This window comes from Equus caballus, chromosome 4 (genome assembly GCF_041296265.1).
Source record: "Equus caballus isolate H_3958 breed thoroughbred chromosome 4, TB-T2T, whole genome shotgun sequence".
In the NCBI taxonomy this organism is placed as follows: Eukaryota; Metazoa; Chordata; class Mammalia; order Perissodactyla; family Equidae; genus Equus; species Equus caballus.
Window position 1 is genome coordinate 65,626,838 of NC_091687.1, and position 22,325 is coordinate 65,649,162.

The 22,325-nt window shown below is 58.3% G+C and overlaps 1 protein-coding gene across 1 annotated transcript; it reads left to right on the top strand.

Annotated features, from left to right (window-relative positions):
• The first annotated feature begins 1,034 nt into the window (after positions 1-1,034).
• AQP1 (aquaporin 1 (Colton blood group)) lies at positions 1,035-20,197 on the top strand. Its single transcript, XM_001499632.6, has 6 exons — positions 1,035-1,056; positions 1,699-1,800; positions 2,069-6,797; positions 16,700-16,864; positions 17,175-17,255; positions 18,081-20,197. Exons 3-6 carry the CDS (start codon positions 6,408-6,410, stop codon positions 18,258-18,260), a joined length of 816 nt encoding a protein of 271 aa, XP_001499682.2. The 5' UTR covers positions 1,035-1,056; positions 1,699-1,800; positions 2,069-6,407; the 3' UTR covers positions 18,261-20,197.
• Positions 20,198-22,325: the final 2,128 nt, after the last annotated feature.

Here is a 22,325-nt window from a genome sequence, read left to right on the forward strand (position 1 = left end):
CCCTGACCTACCAAAGAACCCCGGGATATCACCTTGCCTCTCTGAGCCTCAGTTTCCCATGCCCAAAATGAGGGCATCAGATCCAGTGCTATCTGACCTCCTTCTCCCAATCTTGATGCTTTGTGATCTAAGAAGGCAGAGACAGGAGATTTTTGAGGGTCCAGGGCAGGAGGAGGTAGGGGGCTTGGAGAGTAGAGCGGGAAGCCACAGGGGCAGCCAGGCCAGGGGACAGGGGAAGTGCCATGTGTGTGCCCAGTGTGAGGAAATTGCTCCCAAACCACTTCCACATAAAGCCACGACTTCCCTTCCAGGGACCCACAGCACAGAGGCCAGCTCCAGGCAGAGGCCCCTGTCCTGCCTGCGCCCCCCCACCACCCCGCCCCACCGCCCCACTGCCCCACCGGCCCACCGCCCCAAGGGTGTGGCTGGCAGCCCGGCACAAATGCCAGCACCAGCATTGTCTGGAAGTGAGGGATGCCTCCCCACCCGCAGGGCAGGGCTGGGGAAAAGGTGACTTCACTCCCCTCTTGGAGGACCTCCTCCAGTCCCAGCAGAGTTGGAGGGGGGCATGGAGGCAGCCCCGCGTCCTCGCAGCGCCCTCATTCAGGCCTGGGAGCCCAGCCTGACTCTGGAATCTCCGCTCCCATCCCTGGATGCGGTGTGATATGCTCTCATAGAGCCTGGCTGGGCTGGGCAACTTTTCCCATCCTGTCTCTCCGGCTCATCCTCTGTGGCATCCAATCGTGCTATTGCTGGCACGTTGGGAAAACATCAAAATAGAAAATCCTGGTTTCCAGAAATGGGTTTGACATTGTGTCCATCCCCGCCCACCCTCTCCACCCCGCTCCGATGATAGCCTGGCTATTGCTCAGGGCAGGCAGCGGTGGGGGTGAGGGCAGCGAGAGGAGAAGTGAAAGGGAGGCAGCAGTTTAGAGAATTACTAAATTGTTCCGCTTCTGATGAATCACTGGTGGCCCGCTAAATCCGGTTTTGATTTAAGGCAGATTGTGTGACGCCTAAATTATCTGTTAGAGAGGAATTCACTTGCTTTGAAAGGTGGGTGCCCCGTCTCTCTGGGGAATCAGACGGCCAGAGAGCAGAGTCTCTGGCTATGCTCAGCCTGCTGCTCAGCTCCCCTGGGGGCGCGGAGGATGGGGAAAGAGAAGACCCAGGCCCTGCCCTCGGGCCCAGCCTCACCCCATGGAGCGTGGGGGGACAGCCCAGGCTGGGGTGAGCCCCGACCTTTGCTGTGGGTGCTGCTGTGGACAAGGGGTCCCTGGGAAGGAGGAGGAAGGAGGGTGTGGCAGAGGAGGAAGAGTGGCTTACCGACATCCAGGCACAGGGGGCCTGGTGGCACAGGAACCCGGCCCTTGTCTGGGGTTGGGAAGGGGTAGTGGCGAGTGCCGCACAAGGTGGCCAGTGGAGAGCCTTGAGGACTAGGTCAAGGAGTTTGAGGGGACATCCCATTTCCTTTTGGTCTTTGTGCTCTGGGCCTGGTCCTTCCTGTGCTCCCCCTCAGAGGAGAATGGCTATGCCTCTCAGAGAGGATGACTCCACCTGGAGCCAAATCCCCAGTGTGGGGAGTCAGGGAGATGGGCCCTGTCTGAGCAGCCAAGAACCAGGGCTGGCAGGTCCCAGATCAAGGTCAGAGGGATTCTCCAGGAGGGGTGGTCTCTGATTTTCTCCATCCCTCTCCAGGACCCTCAGGGACATTGTCGTCTTCCCACTCTCCTTTGGTGCTGCTCTCTGCCTTGATTCAGGAAAGCCTGAGCCATTCCGGAAAATTCATCCAAACTGCTGGTGAGCCGATGGTGCCTGGATGGTCACGGCCAGCCTGCTGTCTGAGTCCCTCCCCACCCCGAGCTCCACCTCCCTGGTGGGCCTCCTGGAGGGAATGAAATCATTGTTTCCCCACAACCCGGCTTGCAGGGGGGGCGGGGGAGTCCCTGCCAGGCCCAGAAGGGAGGGTCCGTGACCCTCAGCCCCTCTGCCCTGCGCTCCCCAGAAGCTTCTGGCTAAGAGAGTGAGGGCTGTGGCCACACCCGTGGGGCGTCTTCTCCCCACACAGCCCGAGGTCCGGACCCTTAGCCAACACCTGAGGTTCTTTGCACGCACCTCCGGACAAAGCCTGAGATTCTCCCGCTGGATCCCGAAGGCGACAAAGCCCAGACTGTCCTGTGAGCAGCCAGCTCTGACTGGAATTCAGGTCTCGCCGGGCACGTCAGGAACAGGGCACATCTGGAAAAGCGTTTGCCGAGGCTGTTGCTCCAGCAGGCCCAGACGGTGACCAGGCCTGAGTGGCCTCAAGCCCCGCCCAGGGCTCAGGAGCCAGGGTGGGGGACAGTCTCCCCTTATTTAGCCTGGCTCAGGCCTGTGGGCTCTGGAGGCTGAGCCCGTGCCACTGTCCATGGGAGGGACATGGAGCCCGCCAAGTCAGGCCACACTGGAGGAGGAGCCGGGGTAGAGGCAGCGCCATCTCAGAGCCCAAACTCCCAGACTAGTGGGCCCGCAGGGGTGACTCTAGCCCCTCCCAGCTTTTAGCCCGGTGCGTCCTCCCCCATCTCCTCCCCGTTATGCAGGAAAGCTGAGACGGTCCTCCCATGCCCACTCCTCACCCATCCTAGACCTCTGGGGCCTGGATCCGCAGCCTTTGTACTTGCTCCTGAGCCAGCAGAACTGGACTGTCCCTCTGGTCACCAGGTCCATCAGGGGCCCTTCCTGACGGGCAGGCCAAGAACCAGACTTGGGCTCTGGGAATCAGGGGTCCTGAGTTCTTTTTTTTTTTCCTGAGCAAGATTAGCCCTGAGCTAACATCTCCCATTCCTCCTCTTTTTGCTAAGGAAGGCTGGCCCTGAGCTAACATCCATGCCCATCTTCCTCCACTTTATATGTGGGACACCTAGCACAGCATGGCTTTTGCCAAGTGGTGCCATGTCCACACCTGGGATCCGAACCGGCAAACCCGGGGCCACCGAGAAGCAGAACGTGCAAACTTAACCGCTGTGCCACCGGGCCAGCCCCGGGGTCCTGAGTTCTAATCCCAGCTCTGCTGTTCATTGGCAAATCACTTACCATCCCAGCCTCCCAGGGATGTGGGGAAGACGGGCCCTCAGCCAGCTGCTCTTTCCTTCCTTCCTCTACTGGTTGCTCTGGATTTGTGGCAGACCAGAGATTAGGAAGTGGAGAGTTTGGGGCTTTCCTGGGTCTGGAGCTCCAGTGCAGACCTTTCCCCCTTCCCATCCATGTGGTCAGGTCATGGCCACAGAGGCCCCTTGGCATTATGGGAGATGGTGGGTGAATGAGGTGGGCATTATTCTGGAGATGCTTGCATTCTGATGGCGCCTCCTGGTGATGGCAATGCCTTCCTCCAAAGGAATGGAGCTATGATGGTGGCATTTGAGGTGGAGGCCAGCTGGTGTGGAGGAGGGGCGGGAGATGCAGGGAGATGCAGGGGTGGCGGAGGTGTTGCCCTGAGGACCCTCCTCTCATTCTGAGATTGGCAGGTGCCTAATTTGCCTGGACAAAAGTGCTTTGCCTACCCTGTGATGCGTGGGTCCCTATCTCCCGCCCTGCTCTGAAGGACATGGGCATCTGCCAAGTGCATACGCACACACACACACACACGCGCACACACACATGCCCTCCACAGTCACATGCTCTGGCCTCCAGAGTGCCCACACAGGGCCTGCAGCCTCACGTGCTAGAATGCAAGCTTCACGAGGACAAGGAGTGGGCCCTTGGGTTCGTAGCTGTCTCCTGGCACCCAGAAGGGTGTCTGGCACGTGCCAAGTAAACATTTGTCAGATAAATTAGTACGTCCCAGTGGACTCTCACCCTCACACCTGGTAGCATACCCTGTGTCCTCAGTTGCTTGGATCCTGACTGACCCGCAGACAGGGGTTCAGAACCCGGAGCACACACGGGCCCATGCAGGCCCCTCTCCTGTGGTGTTGCACCCCTAGACCAGCTTGCGTCCAGTGGCCCCTGTGGGCCCGATGCCAGCTCTCCCAGCTGCCTTCTGCAAGCCCTCCCAGGGACCGAGGGCTGGGTCCCAGTACCTACCGGTGTCAGAAGTTGCCCTTCACCAAGCATAGGGCAAGGACTGGTGCAGGCCCTGTCGGGACCTGGAAATGGAGGGGGAAGGAGGATGGTGCGGATGTCTCTCAGTGGACATGGAGCCTGTGGCCTGAAGGGAAATGGTCCTGCCTGGATAGAGGCGACAAAGGGCTGTCCTCTGAGGCCTGGGTGTGAGGGAAACCCAGCCCTGGGGAGGGAGTTCTGGTTGGAGGCCCTGGCACTGGCCAGAGAACCCCTCACTGTGGGGCATTGTTGCCACAAGTCCACAGGGCCAGGGGCCAGGAGCCAGAGCGCGAGGAAGCCTCCTGGGGCGCGGAGAGCTGAGCCAGGCCTGCCCAGGGTGGAGGATGTGGAGGAGGTGCCTGGAAGTGGCCCAGTGGGGCTGGCTCCCTCTCTTGGATGGTTAATAAGGCACCGATTACCTCCGGCTGCTCGGGCTCTCTGAGCAGGCAGGGCCTGTTGGCTACATGCTGACTCCCTGCCTTGTGGCCACTCCATCCTGTACTTACAGACACTTAGGGGAACACGGCTCCCCCACCTCCACCCCCAGTGAGCCTCTTGCCCCCCGCAAACACTAGGCTGATGCCTGGACAGTTGATCGCCGGGGCAGGGTGGCCCTGGTGTGTGCTGCAGCTGGGCAGCAGGGTGGCCAGTGGGGCTGGCGTCATCTTCTGCAGATGGCCCCTGGACATGAGGCACAAGGTCATGTGCTCACCCCTGCCCAGCCCCTGGCATACACAGAACTCAGAGAAGTGCTTCTTCTCCTTGGGCATCAGTTTCCCACCTATAAAATGGGGAGAAGCCAGCACTCACGTGTAGGACTGTGGCGGGGCAGGCGGGATGTGGGAGGAAAGGGCCCCTGAGGCCCCACCCTCTAGGGACTTGCCTGCTCCCATTCCCACACTATGTGCAGCAGGCTAGGGACTGAGCCCAGACTCCCGATGGGCCTCCTGGCCCAGGAGACCAGTTTCTTGCTCAGCTTGTTGGCTGCCATTAGGCCTCTGGCTGGGGGATGTACAGTCACAGGCTGGACTGTAGGAGTCTGCAGAGGTGGGGTGCTTGTCTGGTCGCTCCCCCTTTACTTGCCCGCCCCTCCCCAATCTTTCCCTTTCCTTCTGGCCTCTGGGTCCAGGCCTGTCTCCCCTCTCCCCGGTTTGTCTCTCTCCATCTGTGCTCTCTGTCTTTCTCTCAGCCCCAGCCTGTCTCCCTGCCTCTGCCTGGGGATTGTCTCGTTCACTTCCATTTTTTTGATGGTTCCGCTTCCCTATTACTCTGCTTCATTCTCTGTCTGTCTGTCTGTGTGTCTGTCTGTCTCCTCTCCTCTTCCCTTCTCCATTCGGGTCTGCCTCTCCGTTTCTCCCTTGCTCCCTCCTTCTCTCCTCTTTCCCTCCTGGGCCTTCTCGTCTCTGGGTCAGGCTGCTATTCCTTCAGTCTCCCCAGAGATCTGCCACAGCCTTTGAGAGGAAAGTCCTTAACTGCCCTCACCTTCCCCACCTGCCCCCAGATCACTAGTTCAAACTGCTTCCTAGAAACTTGAGGGCTCCCAGAGTGGGGGCTTCCCAGATCCTTGCCTATCTCAGGCCTGCCCTTGACCACAGAGTGGAGGGTGGGCCACAGACAGCTTGTGCACCTTCTGTTACCTCCACGTCCCCATCAACTGAGGCCTGGTGGGTGGGGCTGGAGGCGTGGGGACATCCCTGAAGTGACATCCAGTGGCCAGGCCTGAGCTGGAGTGTGAGAGGCTCAGACTGCCCCTTTAGAGCCCTGGGCCCATGGACTCCAGACTAACGCCACTCTGGGGTGGAATGGGGATGCCAGGCCATCAGGGTCATGGTGCCTGCCCCCAGGGAGGGCAACGTCCACCCCGCCAAGTCCAACCCGCCCACCTTGCCCCATCCCGAGTGCCCGGCTCTGCCCTCGGGCACCCTCTGAGCTTTGCACACAGGGTGGGGACACCTGGATTTCTCTGGCCCCCTGAGTGGGGCCAACTTGGAGGAATTTCCCAAAGCCTATTAGAGCAGTGGCTGTCGCTTGCCTGCCTCCTCGGGCTGGGCAGGGCTGAGGGCGGAGGGAGAGAGGGAGGGAGGGGGGAGAGGAGGAAGGGAAAAAAAGTTGGCAGGCCGACAGCAGAGCTGTGTCTGCATCCATCGCTGAGAGGAGGCCCGTGCGGTGTGGGGCGGGCCAGGAGCAAGGAGAGGCCTTCCTCCCTTTGTGCCCCCCCTCCTCTCCTCCCCCCTGGGCCCTATAAATAGGCCCAGCCCGGGCTGTGGCTCAGCTCTCGGAGGGAGTTGAGCACCAGGCAGCAGTCTCCAGCCAAGCCCCCTGCCAGCATGGCCAGCGAGTTCAAGACGAAGCTCTTTTGGAGGGCAGTGGTGGCTGAGTTCCTGGCTATGATCCTCTTCGTCTTCATCAGCATTGGTTCCGCCCTGGGCTTCCAATACCCGGTGAAGAGCAACCAGACAGCAGGTGCGGCCCAGGACAACGTGAAGGTGTCGCTGGCCTTTGGGCTGAGCATCGCCACACTGGCCCAGAGCGTGGGCCACATCAGTGGCGCCCACCTCAACCCGGCCGTCACACTGGGGCTGCTGCTCAGCTGCCAGATCAGCATCCTCCGGGCCCTCATGTACATCATTGCCCAGTGTGTGGGTGCCATCGTCGCCACTGCCATCCTCTCAGGCATCACCTCCTCCCTGCCCGACAACTCACTCGGCCGCAACGAGGTGAGTGGGGTGGCCTCAGGCGTGGGGGAATCGAGGATGGTGCTGAGACAGCGCAGGTCTCATCCTCTGCCCATTATGCAGATGGGGACACTGAGGAACTGAGAGAACAGAAGTTGCTGGAGGTCATGCAGAGTTGGGGCTGGAACTCAGCTCCGCCTGCAGCCCAGAGCCTGTTTTCTGCCAGGCACTGAGACCCAGAGAATAGTAGTCTTGCCAATATCCCCTGTGGGCATCTATTGTGGGAAATAAGCTCTGGAGGCAGCTGGTGGTTGGGCCAGCAGCTCCTCACCCCTCAGCTGTAGTTTCTTGGCCCTCGGCAGCCCTGCCTGTGCAGCCGCCTCCCTCCTCCTGCAGCCTGGACCCTGGGGAAACTCTGCCCTCACTCCCCAGCCACCGTGAGCCAGATGCCTGGCATGTCTGTGGCCAGGTCTGCAAATGTGTGAGCAGGACTCCCGTGGGGGGCCACACAGGCCTTCCGGCAGCCCCCACATTCACACAGGTCCCCAAATAAGCTGCCTTCAAGGAAAAAGCCCCTCTCGCTCCTCTGTCCCCCAGGAATCAGACAAAGATGAGGGGGAACACTTTCTGGCTGTTTGCAGGTGGTTTTCCTGGATTACAGTGCGGGGTGGGGCTAGGGCGAGGACATCTCACCTCCTGTCTGGGCTCTACTCTCTGTTGCCGGGCACTGAGAGGTGTGGCGTGTGCCCGTGTATATGAATGTACACGTGGATGCCGGCATAGTTCTCTGAGCTTGTGTAAGCTCTGTGCTCCCGTGTGTGTCTGTTTCTGGAAGTGTGTCTGTGAGCACGTTAGTGCTGCTGTGTGAGCGTGGGTGGAGGTGAAGGTGTACCTGCATGTGCCCACCGCTCCTGGCTTGATTGGGGCACTAATGATAAGCAGATGTTGGCAACTGGGTGGCAGCTGCTGAAAAGATTTCCTCTAGGGCTGTTTAGCACAGCTAATTGGCATTGGCGGTAGTCGCCTGCTGTCACAAACCTGGGCTTTCCAGCCTGTCAGCCAAGTGCAAACTTAGACCTGGCTTGGGCCACAGCAGGGGGAAATTTGGCCCTAAAGGCTGAGTGAGGTTTGAAGGACGTCTCTGAGCGTGTCCCCTGCAGGGAAGGAGAGAGGCAAAGGAGCCGAGAGGTGGAATCAGATCTAGAGAAAGGAGGCTGGTAGGACCTCGGGCGGGCAGGTGGGTGTGGGGACAGTAAGGGAGCTGGCTGAGGGCTCCTCAGAGGTAGCAGCGGGTGATCACAGCAACTGTCCTCATGCTTCCCAGCCAAAGTTCAGACCCTGGTGCTGCAGCTGGGGAGGCGAGGTAAGGTCTGGTGCAGAGGGCAGCTGGCATGGCCTTGACACGGGGGGCTTAGCACTTCTCATGTCACAGTGACATCTCACCCAGCCCCCTCGTGGAGCCAACTGCTGCCCAGCCTAAGATTGAAGATTAGCCTGCAGGCTGGAGTTTAGACTTTAGTCGAGGAAGATGAGGCCATGGTGGATGTGAGGGACAGCGTTCCAGCAGGCCACATCCCTCCAGGCCTTAGTCTCTCAGTGGGGGCAGAGTCAGGTGACCTCAGGGAATGCCCACTGGGTAGGGTCAGGTTCACATTTGGGCTCTGTTGGGCATGATGGGGGTAGGGAAAGGGTCCTCACAGGGGAGGAGTGGAGTGTCCCCAGGCCTTCTGGCCACCAGCTGACCCTCCTTCTCAGGGAGCAGGCAGGCAGGGCATCTGCTAACACACTTGACATTCTCTAACACAGGCATCCACGCAGGTGTGGGCGGGCGGGCAGCGCTGTGCCATCTGGATCTGGCCACGCCTTGTTCCACTGTCTCTTCCCCTCCCTGGCCCCCATTTTCCAGAGTCACCCCAACACCTGGGCTGAACAGGTTGCAGATGGGGGAGGAAAAGGGGCAGCCTGGTGCGGGGCCAGCCCTGGGCCAGGAGGTGGGCACACTGGGCTCAGGTCCTTTCTGTTGCTGACTTGTTGAATTTCCTCGGAGCTGAGGACCCTGAGGCTTTAAGAGGAGCCCCAGTCTCCTGCTATCTCTGGGCCACGCCCGTACCACCAGCAAGCTCACTCTATGCACTGGTGTTTATGACTCTTCCCAGGAGGTTTGGCTGAGAGGAGCCCAGGCGGGCCACGCTGAGCATGAGGGCTGCAAGCACTGTGGTAGGGGCCCAGGCGCTCCCTGTCCACACGATGGGAGATTGGTGTCCAGAAGCACAAATCGTGGTCCTAGAAACAGAGAAAGTGTGCCCCCCAAGGCTGCCTATTAGACACTGGACCTGGGATCTGAAGGGACCTGGGGGGTGGCCTCAGGGCCTCAAGAGGGGCAGAGTCCAGTCTACCCAGCAGGTGACACACTCTTTCCTCCAGCCCTTCGGGAGGCTTCCGCAGCCCCTAGGGCCTGGGGCCCCACCCTGACCCAAACTTGGGTGGAGCCAGTTGTTGGCTTGGAGATTTTCAAGGAAAATAGGGAAAGAAGTGGCAGGAAGTGGTTGGGGTGAGTCAGGGGGTGTCCCCCGGGGACATGGTGGGGACAACTTTCTTCCCACTGAGTCAGGGCTCAGGATGCGCCCTGGAGAGACCATGGGCCTCCGTCCAGCCTGCAGGATTCCCTGCTGGTTCTAATTTCAGCCAAGGGTGAGAGGCTCAGAGGCAGGGGTTGGTGCTGCAGCCTCCCCTGCCCTAGCTCAGCCACCAATACCCTGTGTGACTTCACGCAACTGAGCTCCCTGTGTATCCCCAGTTCCCATCTGTGAAACAGGGACACAGCAGGGTGTGGCTGAGCTCCGTGGAGTGGAGGATGCTCGCTTGCTTGTGAACCTCGGAGTCCTGACCATTTGCCCACTCTTTTTACTCTTCCCCTTGGTGGCTCCCTCCCCACGCTCCCCGCAGACACGACCCAGGACTGCGAGACTGTGAGGCTGCAGCGGGCTGACTGCGGGGCTGAAGCAGTTGGCTCCCTGCCTTGGGGAAGCCCATGATCCTGGGCGAGATAAGCTGTGTGCACAGCTGCCCGGGCAAGATAAGCATGGCTGCCCTGTGATGGGGGCCAGAAGGCAGGTGTGATAAAAGATGTCAGGGCAGCCAGAGAACTTCTAACCTTAAGGGTTGGGGAAGACCAGGAAGGCTTCAGGGAGGAGGTGCCACATGAGCCTGAATGTGGAGACCCCACCAGGGAGGGGGCTTTTAGGCAGAGGAAGTACATGAACACAGGCAAAGGGGCAGTGGATGTTGAGGCCTGGGGTCGTGGGTTGTGGCCAGACTCGGGGTCACAGTGGAAGGTTGGGGCTCCAGAGGGTGGTGAGGCTCATGATTCAGGTCAGTGTCTGACAGCATCCTGGAGGGGGCTGGATTCCTGGCCATCCCATAGCCTGTGATTTCAGCCCCTTAGGGGGCTCAGGCAGAGGGCAAACTCCCCTCTTTGGGGGTCTTCTCTCAGTCCTGCTGATTCTGGGCCTGATCCCCTGTGGGATGCTTCTGCCTGCTGCATCAGGGGTCTGACTTCAGCCATAACCTTCCTCAGTTTCTTGGGCCTCAGTTTCCCCAACCACAGAGTGAGAGTCCCCCCACTCCTTGCCATCATTTCTCCCCCAGTTGAAGGGCCCCCCTGCCTCCTCCAGGGCTGGGGGTGGGCTGGGGAAGGGGAAGCCAGAGTTTTCCGACGGCCATGCCCAGCCTGGCCTGCCCAGGGAGGGGGCTGGGGGCTGGGTGGTGGTGCCACAGCTGGGACGTATAATTACTGTTTCCAGCCAGAACCCGATGAGGGGGAGGGCACCAAGAGAGGCAAGACCTTTGCGGTGGAGACTTCCTTCACCACGGAAAAGTCTGAGCTGCTTCCCCCGTTAGAGCCCTTGGATCAGCCCTGGCGGCCCTGGGTTGCCCACCTGACACTGGCCCTCACCCCTCCTGGGAAACCCTTGGTGGAAGGGGCGATGCTCTGAAGGAGGTGCCTCAGTTGAGGGGACTCGCCTCGCTCCTGTCTCCCGGGCCACAGCCCCCCTCACGCCTTGAGCCATTAGCTCCTCACAGGCCAATTCCATGCAGTCCTCCCCAACCTGAGCTCGGGCCCAGACAGTGCTCCTCACTTCCTCTAGGGCCCCACCCGGCAGGTGCTCCCGGTGCGTTAGCCCACCAGGGCTTTCCCCAGGCAGGCCAAACATGCCCCCCATTTGCCCCTTGGGGAGTGGCATGGGGAATCTCTCCTGGGGGCACAGGGAGCCCTCTGTTCTTGCTGGCAGAGCCTCCCTGGGGGTCATGATCACGGCCTTGAGAGGGCCAAAGGGTCTGGGGCCTCCCGAATGTCTGGGGCTGAGCCCTATAGGTGTAGGCAGGAAAATGTGGTCATGGCCAGGGTCCCCTCAGCCAGGGGTCTCCCCAGGACCAGAGGGGCTCCTTGCCCACAGTGCTTCCCAGGGGAAAAGTGAGGGGCTGTCTTCATGCAACTAGGAATCCACAGTCCAGTGGGGTGCACATACTTGAAGACTAAAAACCCCGACTCCAAAGGTGGGAGAAGAGGCAGGAAAGGGCCCACTCCCATCATCAGTTCCTCTCAGTGCCTGAAATCCCACTGTCAGGACCACTGGAGAGACGGATGTCTGCTCCACGTAAGGCAGGAGTTTTTTTTTTTTTAATTGGGAAGGGGCTGCCTTCAAGTCAGTGAGCTCCCTGTCATTAGGGGTGTGTAAGCAGAATCTATCTGCAGCCGGGCTGCTCTGGGGGCGTCTGGCTGTGCGGGGGTACAGCAGGGTGCGTACAGGGAGGTCCCGTCACAGGCTTCGGGCCATGTTGAGACCAGCAGTTCAGATGGCCTCGTGGAAAGGAATCCTGTACTTGGGTTTCTGGACCTTAGCCGGGGGGATGTCTGTGGGTCTTGGAGGCAGGGGTCCCAAGTCAGGAAGGGAGGAATTCTAGAGATGGTCTGGGATTAGAATCTGGGCCAAGGCCGCCATTTTACTAATGAGGAAACTGAGGCCCACAGGTGTGTGGAGCCTTGTCCAGGTTGCATAGAGGATCATGGCAGGGCAGGACCATGCCCCCAGCCTCCTGCCTCCCAGCTTTTCATTATTCCTGTTGCTCCAGCGTGCACACGGCCATGCTGTACTAACACACACATGCACACACACTCACACACACACTGGACATGGTACATGGGGGCACACACACGTGGGCGTGGAGCACATTCTCAAGTCTGGCTGGTCCCACTCAGGCCCTGGGACTCCAGGAGAGTGGGGTGGGGGCTCCTCAGTAAAGCCTCCTTCTTTCCCCTGGCAGGAGGGTGGGGTCTGCCCTGGAGTAAGGAAAGGAAGGAGTGGGGGAAGGAGGAACTCATTGCTTTATGTATTGTTTCTTGTCTGGGAGATGAAATGGCTTCTGAGAGCAACTAAACAGGCTTTGAGACCTGCTCTTTTCTCTCTCTTGCTCAAGGGGCCCTCCTTCTCTTCTCTTCCCCCCTCCCTAGTCAGTAGTGGCTGGGACCTGTGTGTGGATGTGTGACACACAGGGCATGGTGACACACTCAGAAATGCCCTCAGATACACAGTATGGCCATCCAGGGCCACATGCCACACAGAGACCCCCAGTACACAGAGCCCACCTTGGTAAGAGACACACCCTGTGTCACAGGGATTCTCAGAGACAGTGGAGATACATTTGGCCAACACACGACCCATTTGTCTGAATGTCCCACCAGGCCTGGAAAAGAATGTATATTCTCTAATTTGGAGGTGCAGGGTTTTACATATTTTCCTTACATCAAAGTCATTAATTATACAGTTCCAATCCTCCCTGCTCATGTTATTTATATATTTGACTGCCTCATTCCATCAGTTCCTAAGAAAAGGTCCTTAAATGCTTTCACTCTGATAGTGGGTTGATCAGATGCTCCTTATATTTCTGTCAATTTTTGTATCATTTATTTTTAGGCTATATTGTTTGGCACATATAGATTGAGAATTTTTACAGCTCTTTGATAGACTTTTCATTTACTTATTATGTAATAAATCTTTTAATACCTAACAAAAAAAGAAAAGGAGAGAGTCATACGTGGTCACCCACAGATAGGCAGACACTGATATATACAGACACACAGAGGTGCACAGAGCTGTGGACACAGAGGCACATGCACATGTGAACACCCATGGAGGGGTGACACTGAGGCCCTCCCACCGTGAGTGCGGAGTCCAGTGGGTGGGTGGGGCAGGCCTCAATGTCTCCCATCCCCTGTTCTTCAAGAGCAGATCTCAGGGGCTGGCCCGGTGGTGCAGTGGTTAGGTTCGCATGTTCCACTTCTCAGTGGCCCGGGGTTCGCCAGTTTGGATCCCAGGTGTGGACATGACACCACTTGGCAAAAGCCATGCTGTGGTGGGCATCCCACATATAAAAAAAAAGTGGAGGAAGATGGGCATGGATGTTAGCTCAGGGCCAGTCTTCCTCGGCAAAAAGAGGAAGATTGGCAGTAGTTAGCTCAGGGCTAATCTTCCTCAAAAAAAAAAAAAAAAAAGCAGATCTCAGAGCTGCAGCCAGGTGTGGCTCTGGAGCCTGCTATTCCCAAGAGTGGGACACCAGGGTGCCCAGGCCAAGCTGGGGCCCTGGGCCCTGGAAGCTACCTTGCTCAGCCTGCCCATAGGCAATGGGGAGGGTTTGAGGCCCTTTTCCTGGAGAGGTCAGCCTTCCACCACCCTGGAGCCCAGGACACACTGGCAGCTACAGGGCCATCTTCTGCCAGCTCCCCAGTCCAAGGTGGGAATAGCCAGGTCCCTGGGTAGGTAGCCAGCGCCTTGGCCTGGGAGTGTGGGAGGCACAGACCCCAGGCAAGGGTCCTCTCTTTGCTCTGTGCTCCCTGGGCCTTGGCCTCCTCATTCATCATCTCACAGAGCCCTTGCATGGGCTGCCCTTTAAGGCCCAGGGAGACTAGTGACTGGCCTGGGGTCTCCCTGCTAGAAAGCAGATAAGCCAGCCCTGGGTCCAGAGAGCTTCCCTGGAGCCAGGTGGCCTCCAGAGAGGGTGGAAGTCTTAGAAAATTAGCATCCCCTGCCACTTCTGTCGCCATACAGCAAATGTCCACTCCAAGGTCTGGGGAGGGAGATGGGAAGATCTCCGTGACGTGTCTTCCCTGAGCGCCCAGGCCAGGCGGGACGAGCACCCACACAGGAGGCGGGAGGACTGCTTCTCTACAGCAGCTGCAGGCAGTTCAGCGAGGGCAGACGGGGCGACGGCAGAAGTTAATTCCAGCCAGGGGCCTGGGAAGGCTTCTTGGAGTTGGTGGGTCTGAAATGGGCCTTGAGAGTCGGTATCAATGGGCTTGGTTCATGAATGGAGAATTTGTATCTTTCTGATGCTTCAGATTAACTGTGTGGATTGTTCTGTTGTTTATACTTGCATTCACAAAACTGTTACTTTTTGTTTTTTTACTACTTAATCAGTAAAATATAAGACCTGAGCCAGTCAAAACTACCTGGGGACGTGCAAACATTGATTTTTTTTTCCAATAACAAGTGACCACAACTGGGATTGGCCCTATTGAAGCAATTGTTTCAACTTTAATAGGTTGTAAATAGTAACATATGTATTGAATTTTTACCTGCTCTTTCCTGGACATCACGTTTCAACAGACGTTTAACTACTCCTTCCAATTCTGAATTATCAAGTTTTTCTAGGTGTAAGTAATGCAAGTGCATTGGCAGTTGAAGGAGAGGTGGTCAGTAGATACTGAAGCAATCAGGGGAGGCTTCCTGACGGTGGTGGTGGCGGGAATGGGAGAGGTTTACTAACCCATGTGGTTCTGGGCAGTCAGGTTCTAAGGGCTCTGGACTGCCAGGAAGGCGTATATCCCGAAGTTCCCAGGGCAGGTGACCCCTTCCCGTGGACTTGGAGCTGTGGGTATGACACTGGGCCCTGTGCTCTGCTCACTTGCATAAAAAGTGGTGCCTTGGGGCAAAGCAGAGGCTGGGATGCTCAGACCTGATTAAGAACCAGGGAAGGAGATGAGCTCACCCAGGCCACGTCTGTGAGTGGCGGGGTGGGGATGCGGGAGGTTGAGGCAGGAGCCACTTAGAGCGATTGCTCCATTAATCAGCCTGGAACGGCTGGTTTTAGAACTCCTGCCAGCTAGCAATTAGGCCGACCCTGGAGAGCAGAGGAGAGAAGAGGAGGAGGAACCCTGAGCTCCCTGAGAGCTCAGACACAGAGATGAGTGGCAGGTGTCTGTGTGATGGGCCTTGGTACGAGCCTCGCCTCAGTGGAGCTTCTCCCGACTCCCGGCAGGCCTCACTCCCTTCTCCACACCCCTGTGCTGCAGGCCCCTTCCCCTTCTGCCTGTCCCCCAATCCTGGGGATAAGACCTGGAAGAATCAGAAAAAAACCGCAACTGTTCTGGTCGCTCCTGCCTCTGCAGCCCTTTCCAAATGCCCCCAGACAGCCCCCACCGCCTTTGAACCGGTCTGGAGAGTGGGCAGGGAAAATTAGATCCATTTTACAGATGGGGAAACTGAGGACCAGAGAGGGGAAAGGGCATGCTCATCGGGTCAGCAAGTAGGAGAGTCGGGACCTGAACACAGGGCTCCTGCATCCACCGCCCCACCTCGGGGTGGGAAGAAACTGGGCATTGCCCAGAGGGCTGGCTGAGCTGAGGGGCCAAAGCTCTGGGGTGGGCCAGGAAAGGCCCAGAACTGGGGTTGCAAAGCAGGGGAGGGGATGTGAGTCACTTTCCCTCTGACCCAGGGCTGCAGACAAAGGCGGGAAGAGAATTGTTCTTGTAAGATGGCCTCAGGGTGGGGCTGAGAAAACCTCTGGAGAGTGGAGTGCCCATTTTTCTAGGATTTTGCAAAATGCCCTACGGCCTTGGGGACACCCCCTACCCTCAGGATGAGACTTCAAGTGCAGGCTTATTTGGACACACTAGCCCTGCCTGGGAGAAGGCAGCCCACGTGGCCACATCCGGGCACCTTTGAGAGTGGGCCTTTGCCAATGTGGCCCAGCTCCCCCGTGTAGGACCTGGCCCCTGGGACCCCCACGTGGGGGGGGGGTGCAGGGACTCCCTGGGGAGGGGTCTTTCTGGTGAAGCTGCAGGGGGACGGCTTCGATGACCTCATGGCAGGTCCCATTCCCTTCTTTTTCCATGAGTCATGTTTCTAAAAGTGGCCCAGGAGCAAGTGGCAGCCAGATGCTGGTGGCGGAGCCGATGTGGCCAGAGAGAGGGAGGGGGGCCGGGCCAGGAGGAAGAGGGAGGGAGCAGACAGGGAGGGCAGGGCCAGAAAGAAGTAGGAGAGAGACACTGGACCAGGGGAGAGACAGACAGAGGTGGGGAAGGAGACAGAGGGTGGGGGCAGCAAGGGAGAAGGCACAAAGGAGAGAGGCACAAAGGGAGCCAGGCCAGCTCACGGAGCAAGACCCTTCCCAGCTTTGGGAGTTTGGGATGAGGCAGAGGATGGGGTGGAATGTTCTGGACTTTGGGGGCATGAAGTAATGTCTCCAGATGGGCCCTGCCACCCCTTTGCTTCTCTTCTCCTATGAGTGTCCCTGACCATCACCTCCCATGCCTGGGGCTCACCCCTTGCCTGTGGCCTTAGTACCCCCAGGGTACCCTGGCCTCAGTGTAGCTGGATGCAGATGACCCACCTCACTCCAGGCCTCTCTGGCCTCTAGGCAGAGCCTGCAGGGTCTAGGCAGGTACCAGGGGCCAAGCTGGTGCTTCCTCAACAGATATGGGAGAGGACAAGGCCTGACGCCCACTATCAGCTGTGTGTGCTTGGGCAGGGCCTAGGCCCCTCCAGGCTCAGCCAGGGGCTGATGCGATGGGCTCTCAGGGCACTGAAGGTCTGGCCCTTGGTGCCTGGGCCTGGGGGGCCTGGGACACAGTCCCCACCGAGGCTTGCCATCCCTCTCCCCTACAGCTGGCCTCTGGCGTGAACTCGGGCCAAGGCCTGGGCATCGAGATCATCGGCACCCTGCAGCTGGTGCTGTGTGTGCTGGCCACCACTGACCGGAGACGCCGTGACCTCGGGGGCTCAGCCCCTCTTGCTATCGGCTTCTCTGTGGCCCTGGGACACCTGCTGGCGGTGAGTGGGGAGTCTTCCCAGGTAGGGGTGGGGTGGGCAGGGCCAGGCAGGGGCTGTCGGAGTGCCCTGTCAGGGGCAGCGGATGGAACCCCCGACAGGGCTCACGCCCTGGGGTGAGGGGATCAGCTCTTTGGGGCTGGGGGGCTGGGTCTTACCCAGGAGAGGGAAGCACAGGGACCTCCTGACCATCTTTCTGGGTCAGTGTGCCCCTCTCTTTCTGGGTCTGATCGTCACCTCCTTGTTTTTTCTCTCTGGGTCACTTTCTCCCTTTCTGTCCCCCCTCCGCCCGCGTGCCCCTTCTCTCTCACAGATCGACTACACCGGCTGCGGTATTAACCCTGCCCGGTCCTTTGGCTCCTCGGTGATCACCCACAACTTCAAGGATCACTGGGTAAGGGGTGGCAGGCTCCCCGTGGAGGAAGGGGGGAGGCTTTGGTGCCCATGGTAGGCCCCACCCCACCTCGCAGCATCCTTTCTCATCATGGAGGTTCTGGGAGACAGCCAGGGCAGAGGGAGAACCAAGGCCTGAGATGAGGGGCGGATGGGGCCACACCTCAGGCAGTGTACGCCAGGCCTCTGCCTGCCCAGCTCAGACCTGCCCCACGTCCTCCCAGCAGTGTGTTCGAGAGCCAGGCCCGAATCCTGGCTCCGCCACTTTCCCATTCAGCGTGACCTTGGGTGGGCTGCTGGCCGTCTCATTGCCTGCATTTCCCGGCCTGTGAAGTGGGGTGTGGAAGGACCTACCTGCCCCCCGGGATGGCCGGGAGCATGAACGACCTCACCACCTGTAAGCTGAGATCAGGATGGAGGAAGAGCTCAGTGGACTGAGCTGTTCTTGCTGTTGAGGTTTCCATTCCAGGCCAACCTTTTATCAGACTAGACTTTCCTGTGGCCCCTCCAAAGCTGGGGAGGGTGGGGCAGTGGCCACCCTCAGGAAGGGGCTGTTCTGACCACACTAGGCACCCTGAGCTGGACCACACAGTGGCAGGGAGATGCCCACTACCTCACTTGTGGCTTGGGCCAGTTCTGGGGGCACTGGAATCAGGATGTTGGGGTTCAGCACTGCCTGCCCCTGTCCCAGGCACAGGGGCAAGAGAACCCATCCAATGGGGTGAGGGGTGGGGAACTCGGGGAGAGCATGCCAGAAGAGGGGGCCTTCAGCGCAGTCTGGAAGGCCCCATGAGACACCCCCTGAGCACGCCTGCTCTGTTCCTAGATTTTCTGGGTGGGGCCATTCATCGGGGGAGCCCTGGCAGTGCTCATCTATGACTTCATCCTGGCCCCACGCAGCAGCGACCTCGCAGACCGCGTGAAGGTGTGGACCAGCGGCCAGGTGGAGGAGTACGACCTGGATGGCGACGACATCCACGCCAGGGTGGAGATGAAGCCCAAATAGAGGCGACCTGGCCCAGGCACCCACGTGGGGAGCGGGGCCAGGGGCGGGCGGAGGGAGGGGAGGGCTGAAATCCATATTGTAGACACTCTGACAAGCTGGCCAATGTCACTTCCCAAAGACCCGCAGGAACTGCGTGGTCAAGCGTGATTTGGGGCTGTTTCTATCACTTTCTTTCTCTTTCTCTGTTTCCTGGCCTCGGGGCTTCCTGGGGACCCAGATTTACCAATTACTCACTCCCTTGAAGTCACGGAGGAGGTGAAAGAGAGGGACCTGCCCTGCTAAGTTGTCCCCTCAGAGTGTGACTGGAGGTGTGCCCGAAAATCCCCCTCATCTCCAAGTTGCTCACCAACTCACCTGCCGCCGGTGCCTGGGGCTCCACTGTTATTGCTTTGTGCCTTTGGGAGTGGCCCTCCTTCTCAGAACATGCACTTTGCTCCTTAGGGTGCTTTGAGGGGAAGAGCCCGCACGAGGGGCAGTGGTGGGTGCAAGTGGCAGAAAAGCTTCGTCCTTGCAGTGCAGCTTGCTTCCAGCCCCGTCCTCCCCCCGCCCCCCAACTGGACTTGCTGCATGACCTTGGGATCATCCTCATCTCGGGGCCTCAGTGACTCCATCTGTAAAGTGGCAGGCACACGGAGAGTTATCTGGGCCTGAGGCCCCTCTGTAGGATTCTGTAAGTGTAGACACACCGCGGGTTCGGCAAGATGTAGTCTGGACTGGCGCTTCTTCTCCCATTTGCCCTGGTTCTCTCCCCGAGTTTATAGCTGTACCTAGCGTCCATGTGAACATGTGTACATATGCATCCATGTTCAAAGCAGAGAGCAACACATAGCACAGAACATCGGAAGTTCCCGTTCCTGGGCAAGCAGGGCTCATTCCTGTGCAGGGGCTTCCCGGACAGGGTCTGCTGTTGCAGAAGGAAGGCTCCTCGGAGGGTGAAGGATGAATACTCACGTCCCTTCACTGAGTCTAGCTGGTATTTTCCACCCGTTGTCGCATCATCTTGCTCTTTATTCGGTTCTTCACTTCCTCCAGTGTAGACACAGGTCACCATTATGCAGGTGTGTTTATTAAAGGGCAGCTGGTTATCTGAAGCCCCAAGCCTGAGGACAGATGACCATGATGTGGATCAGCTCACGGAGGCAGATGCCCTTGTTGGACCCTTAGGGGGGCTTCCAAGCCCCTGGCTGGTCCTGGGAGGGGTGGGGAGGAGCAGACTCCCCCCTTATTCCTGAGCTCCTGGTTGGAGGTATTTCAGCAGCTGGGTGATCTGCACAGGCTCCCTGTGTGACCCTGGGCCACAGCCTTCTCTTTCTCCTTTACCTGGAGGGGAGAGGCGGCCTTGACCTGGTGAAGTGGCTACCACTGCAGCCCAAGGACAGTTCAGAGTCCAGAGTCTGCTTTGGGGGCAGCTATACACACAGTCCACTCAACTCCACCAGGGCCGGAGCAGGTGCCCCTATGTGCCTGTAGCCACGACAGTAACAAAAACTGAGAGACACAACATAGGTATCTAGAAGCAGTGGGACGACCAGGAGGCCCTAATGGTCACTGATGCATCACGGTATCCACACACTCTCTTCTCCATTTCTTAGCAAGGACTTCTAGCCCATTTAACAGACAAGGAAACTAAGGTTCAAGGTCCCACGGCTAGATTATGATTTGGCCAGGCCTAGCAGCCGAGGCCAGCCTCTGGCTACTCCCTGGACTGTGAGAATGGCTCCTGTCATTCCCAGCTTCTTGGTTTCTGCCTGGGCAATGGCCAGGGGCCAGGAGGCGTGAGGCTTGTGCTGGAGGGGAGAAGGGAGCAGACCCGCCCACTGCCCAGTTCTGGCTGCTGCGTACCAGGACCCTGCCTCTGTCTGCTCTGCATATATGTCTCTTTGGAGTTGGAATTTCACTATATGTTAAGAAAATAAAGGATAATACAGGTTGTCCAAGCTCCTTGTAGTTTTTCGTCATTTGGCACTGTGTTCCCAGAAGAGATCTCCAAGTCTAAGAGATTGGGTCCACCCCTAGGGACCTAGTCTGAAGGAGAGCCACTGCCTGCCCTTCTCAGGATCCCTGGCCTCAAAGGGTGGACACAGCCCCACCCCAGAACTGCATCTGAGGGACACCCCTAATAGGGGCCATTTTTGATTCTGGAATGTGAATGAGGGGGAAGCAGGATGGAAGTATGACAGCCCCTTTAGTTCCCTCTGCGCCCATCAGAGCAGAGCCCAGGGAGCACCAGGGACTGCCCAGCCATTCTTCCCTCTGTGACCCTCTCACATTTCTGACCCCACCCATGCCTGGGCTGGGTACTGGGGCCCACAGGCTCTGACCGGGAACTCAGTCCTACTGAGAGCACAGACTCACCGGTCAGAGTGAGGTTAACGCCAGGCACTGGGGATGCTGATGAAGGATGTGAAGGACAACGTGCAGTAGCTAAGAGGGGAAAAGTAATTTAGTCCCTTGAGCCCTTTTGGGCCAAAGGGCTCCTCTGCTCTGAAACCACAAGCCACATTCAGTGAGGATGTGCATTTTTCTGTGGAGGGGTTTGTGGTTTTCATCACATTCCCAAGGGGTGTGCCCAGGATGGAAGAGAACAGAGGTCAGAGTGAGCTTGCCTCTGCCAGAGGGTGACAGGGAGCCATGGAAGGACCCCTCTGTCTGCTCCTGCCTTTCTGCCTCTTCCCCTGGTAGGCCTGAGGCCAGTGTGGGCTGAAAAAGGCCCTGGCCAGGCCTCTCGAGCTCACAAGACCCCTTCCCACCTATGGCCTCCCCCACTCTTGGGCGCACAGCAGGCATGGGTGTCCTCACTCAATGGAAGGGAGATGGCTACTCAGAGACATGCCCCAAAGTCACAGGATAAGTCTATGTAGAGCTGACACTTGACCCCAGGCCCCGACACTCCCCCATGCACACACACTTAAGGCTAGTTTCTCAGGACAGGAACAACGATGTGGGGAAACTGAGTGCCCGAGAACAGGGAACAGGCCATGGGCAGGCTTGCACCTTCCACAGAGGCCTGGAGTCTGGGGGGCTCTGAGAACCATCAACCTTCTAGAAATCTCACTGGACCACATGGGCAGATGTTGCCATGAGTGTGGGCTGTGAAGGTAAGGGGAGACTAGGAAGGTCCTGGCACCCCCACACTGTTCCTAAGAGACACATGGTTCCTGCCTCCCTCTGGTGGAGGGCTTGGCTGATGGTGATACAGGGTGGCCGGGCCTGCAGAGGGCCAGGGACTAGATCACCAGTGAAGGCTGAGTCAGTGCTATGGGAACAGGCTTTCCTGTTCCAGTGGGCACTGGGCTACTGTGAGTGGCACCCAGGCTTTCTCGGCCCATGCAAACTGCCCTTGAGGACAGGCAGGTATGGGAACAGGGTCTGAGCTAGCTCACTGCAACCCAGGCCCACCTGGGAGGGTGTACCAAGGCTATCTCTCACAGCCCTTCTCAACACGGGTCCTTATCTTGTCCCATCCTTTTAGGCATGAAGCCTTTTCAGTCCTGACTAGGGGCACTGGCCACCCCCACCTCAGCCCCTGCTCCTCCTTTGCCACCTCCTAGCCATTCTAGGGCAGAGCCTTTCTTTTTGACTATTTAGCTATAACTTCTAGAATCCTAGTGCCAGGAGGCAGGACCTGAAGAAGAAGTCGAGGAGCTGGTATTTCTTGAGCACCTACTATGTGTGAGGAGCTTCCCTGGGGATTCAGATACAGTCTTTCTAATCCTTGGAAGGCAGAGATGATTGCCCCCATTGATAAAGAACGCTGGGGTCCCTCAAGATAAAATGATTTGTCCTAGACCACACAGTGCGTTGGGGGAAGAATTAGGATTTGAACCTGCTCTGTCTGGCTTCAAAGATCAGGCTATTTCCCACTATATGATGCTGGCCCATTTTGTCATGACCCCCAATAAGTTTAGCTCTGGACCAGCCAGGCAGCCTGGCTTCCTCTGCCTGCAGGGTGTTAGAGGGAGGAGGAAGAGTGGGGAACGACTGGTTGAAGGGGACTCCAGCACCAGGAGAAGAGCTGTTCATCCCAGGCCAGCTGGATGTGGTGTCTGCTTAAGATACCTTGGC

What these genes read in the sequence shown, in the direction of transcription:
- AQP1 (XM_001499632.6), top strand. Translation starts at nt 6,408, where the DNA reads ATGGCCAGCGAGTTCAAGACGAAGCTCTTTTGGAGGGCAGTGGTGGCT. An exon ending in ACTCACTCGGCCGCAACGAG is followed by an intron (nt 6,798 to 16,699) that starts GTGAGTGGGGTG and finishes TCTCCCCTACAG; the next exon opens with CTGGCCTCTGGCGTGAACTC. An exon ending in ACAACTTCAAGGATCACTGG is followed by an intron (nt 17,256 to 18,080) that starts GTAAGGGGTGGC and finishes CTCTGTTCCTAG; the next exon opens with ATTTTCTGGGTGGGGCCATT.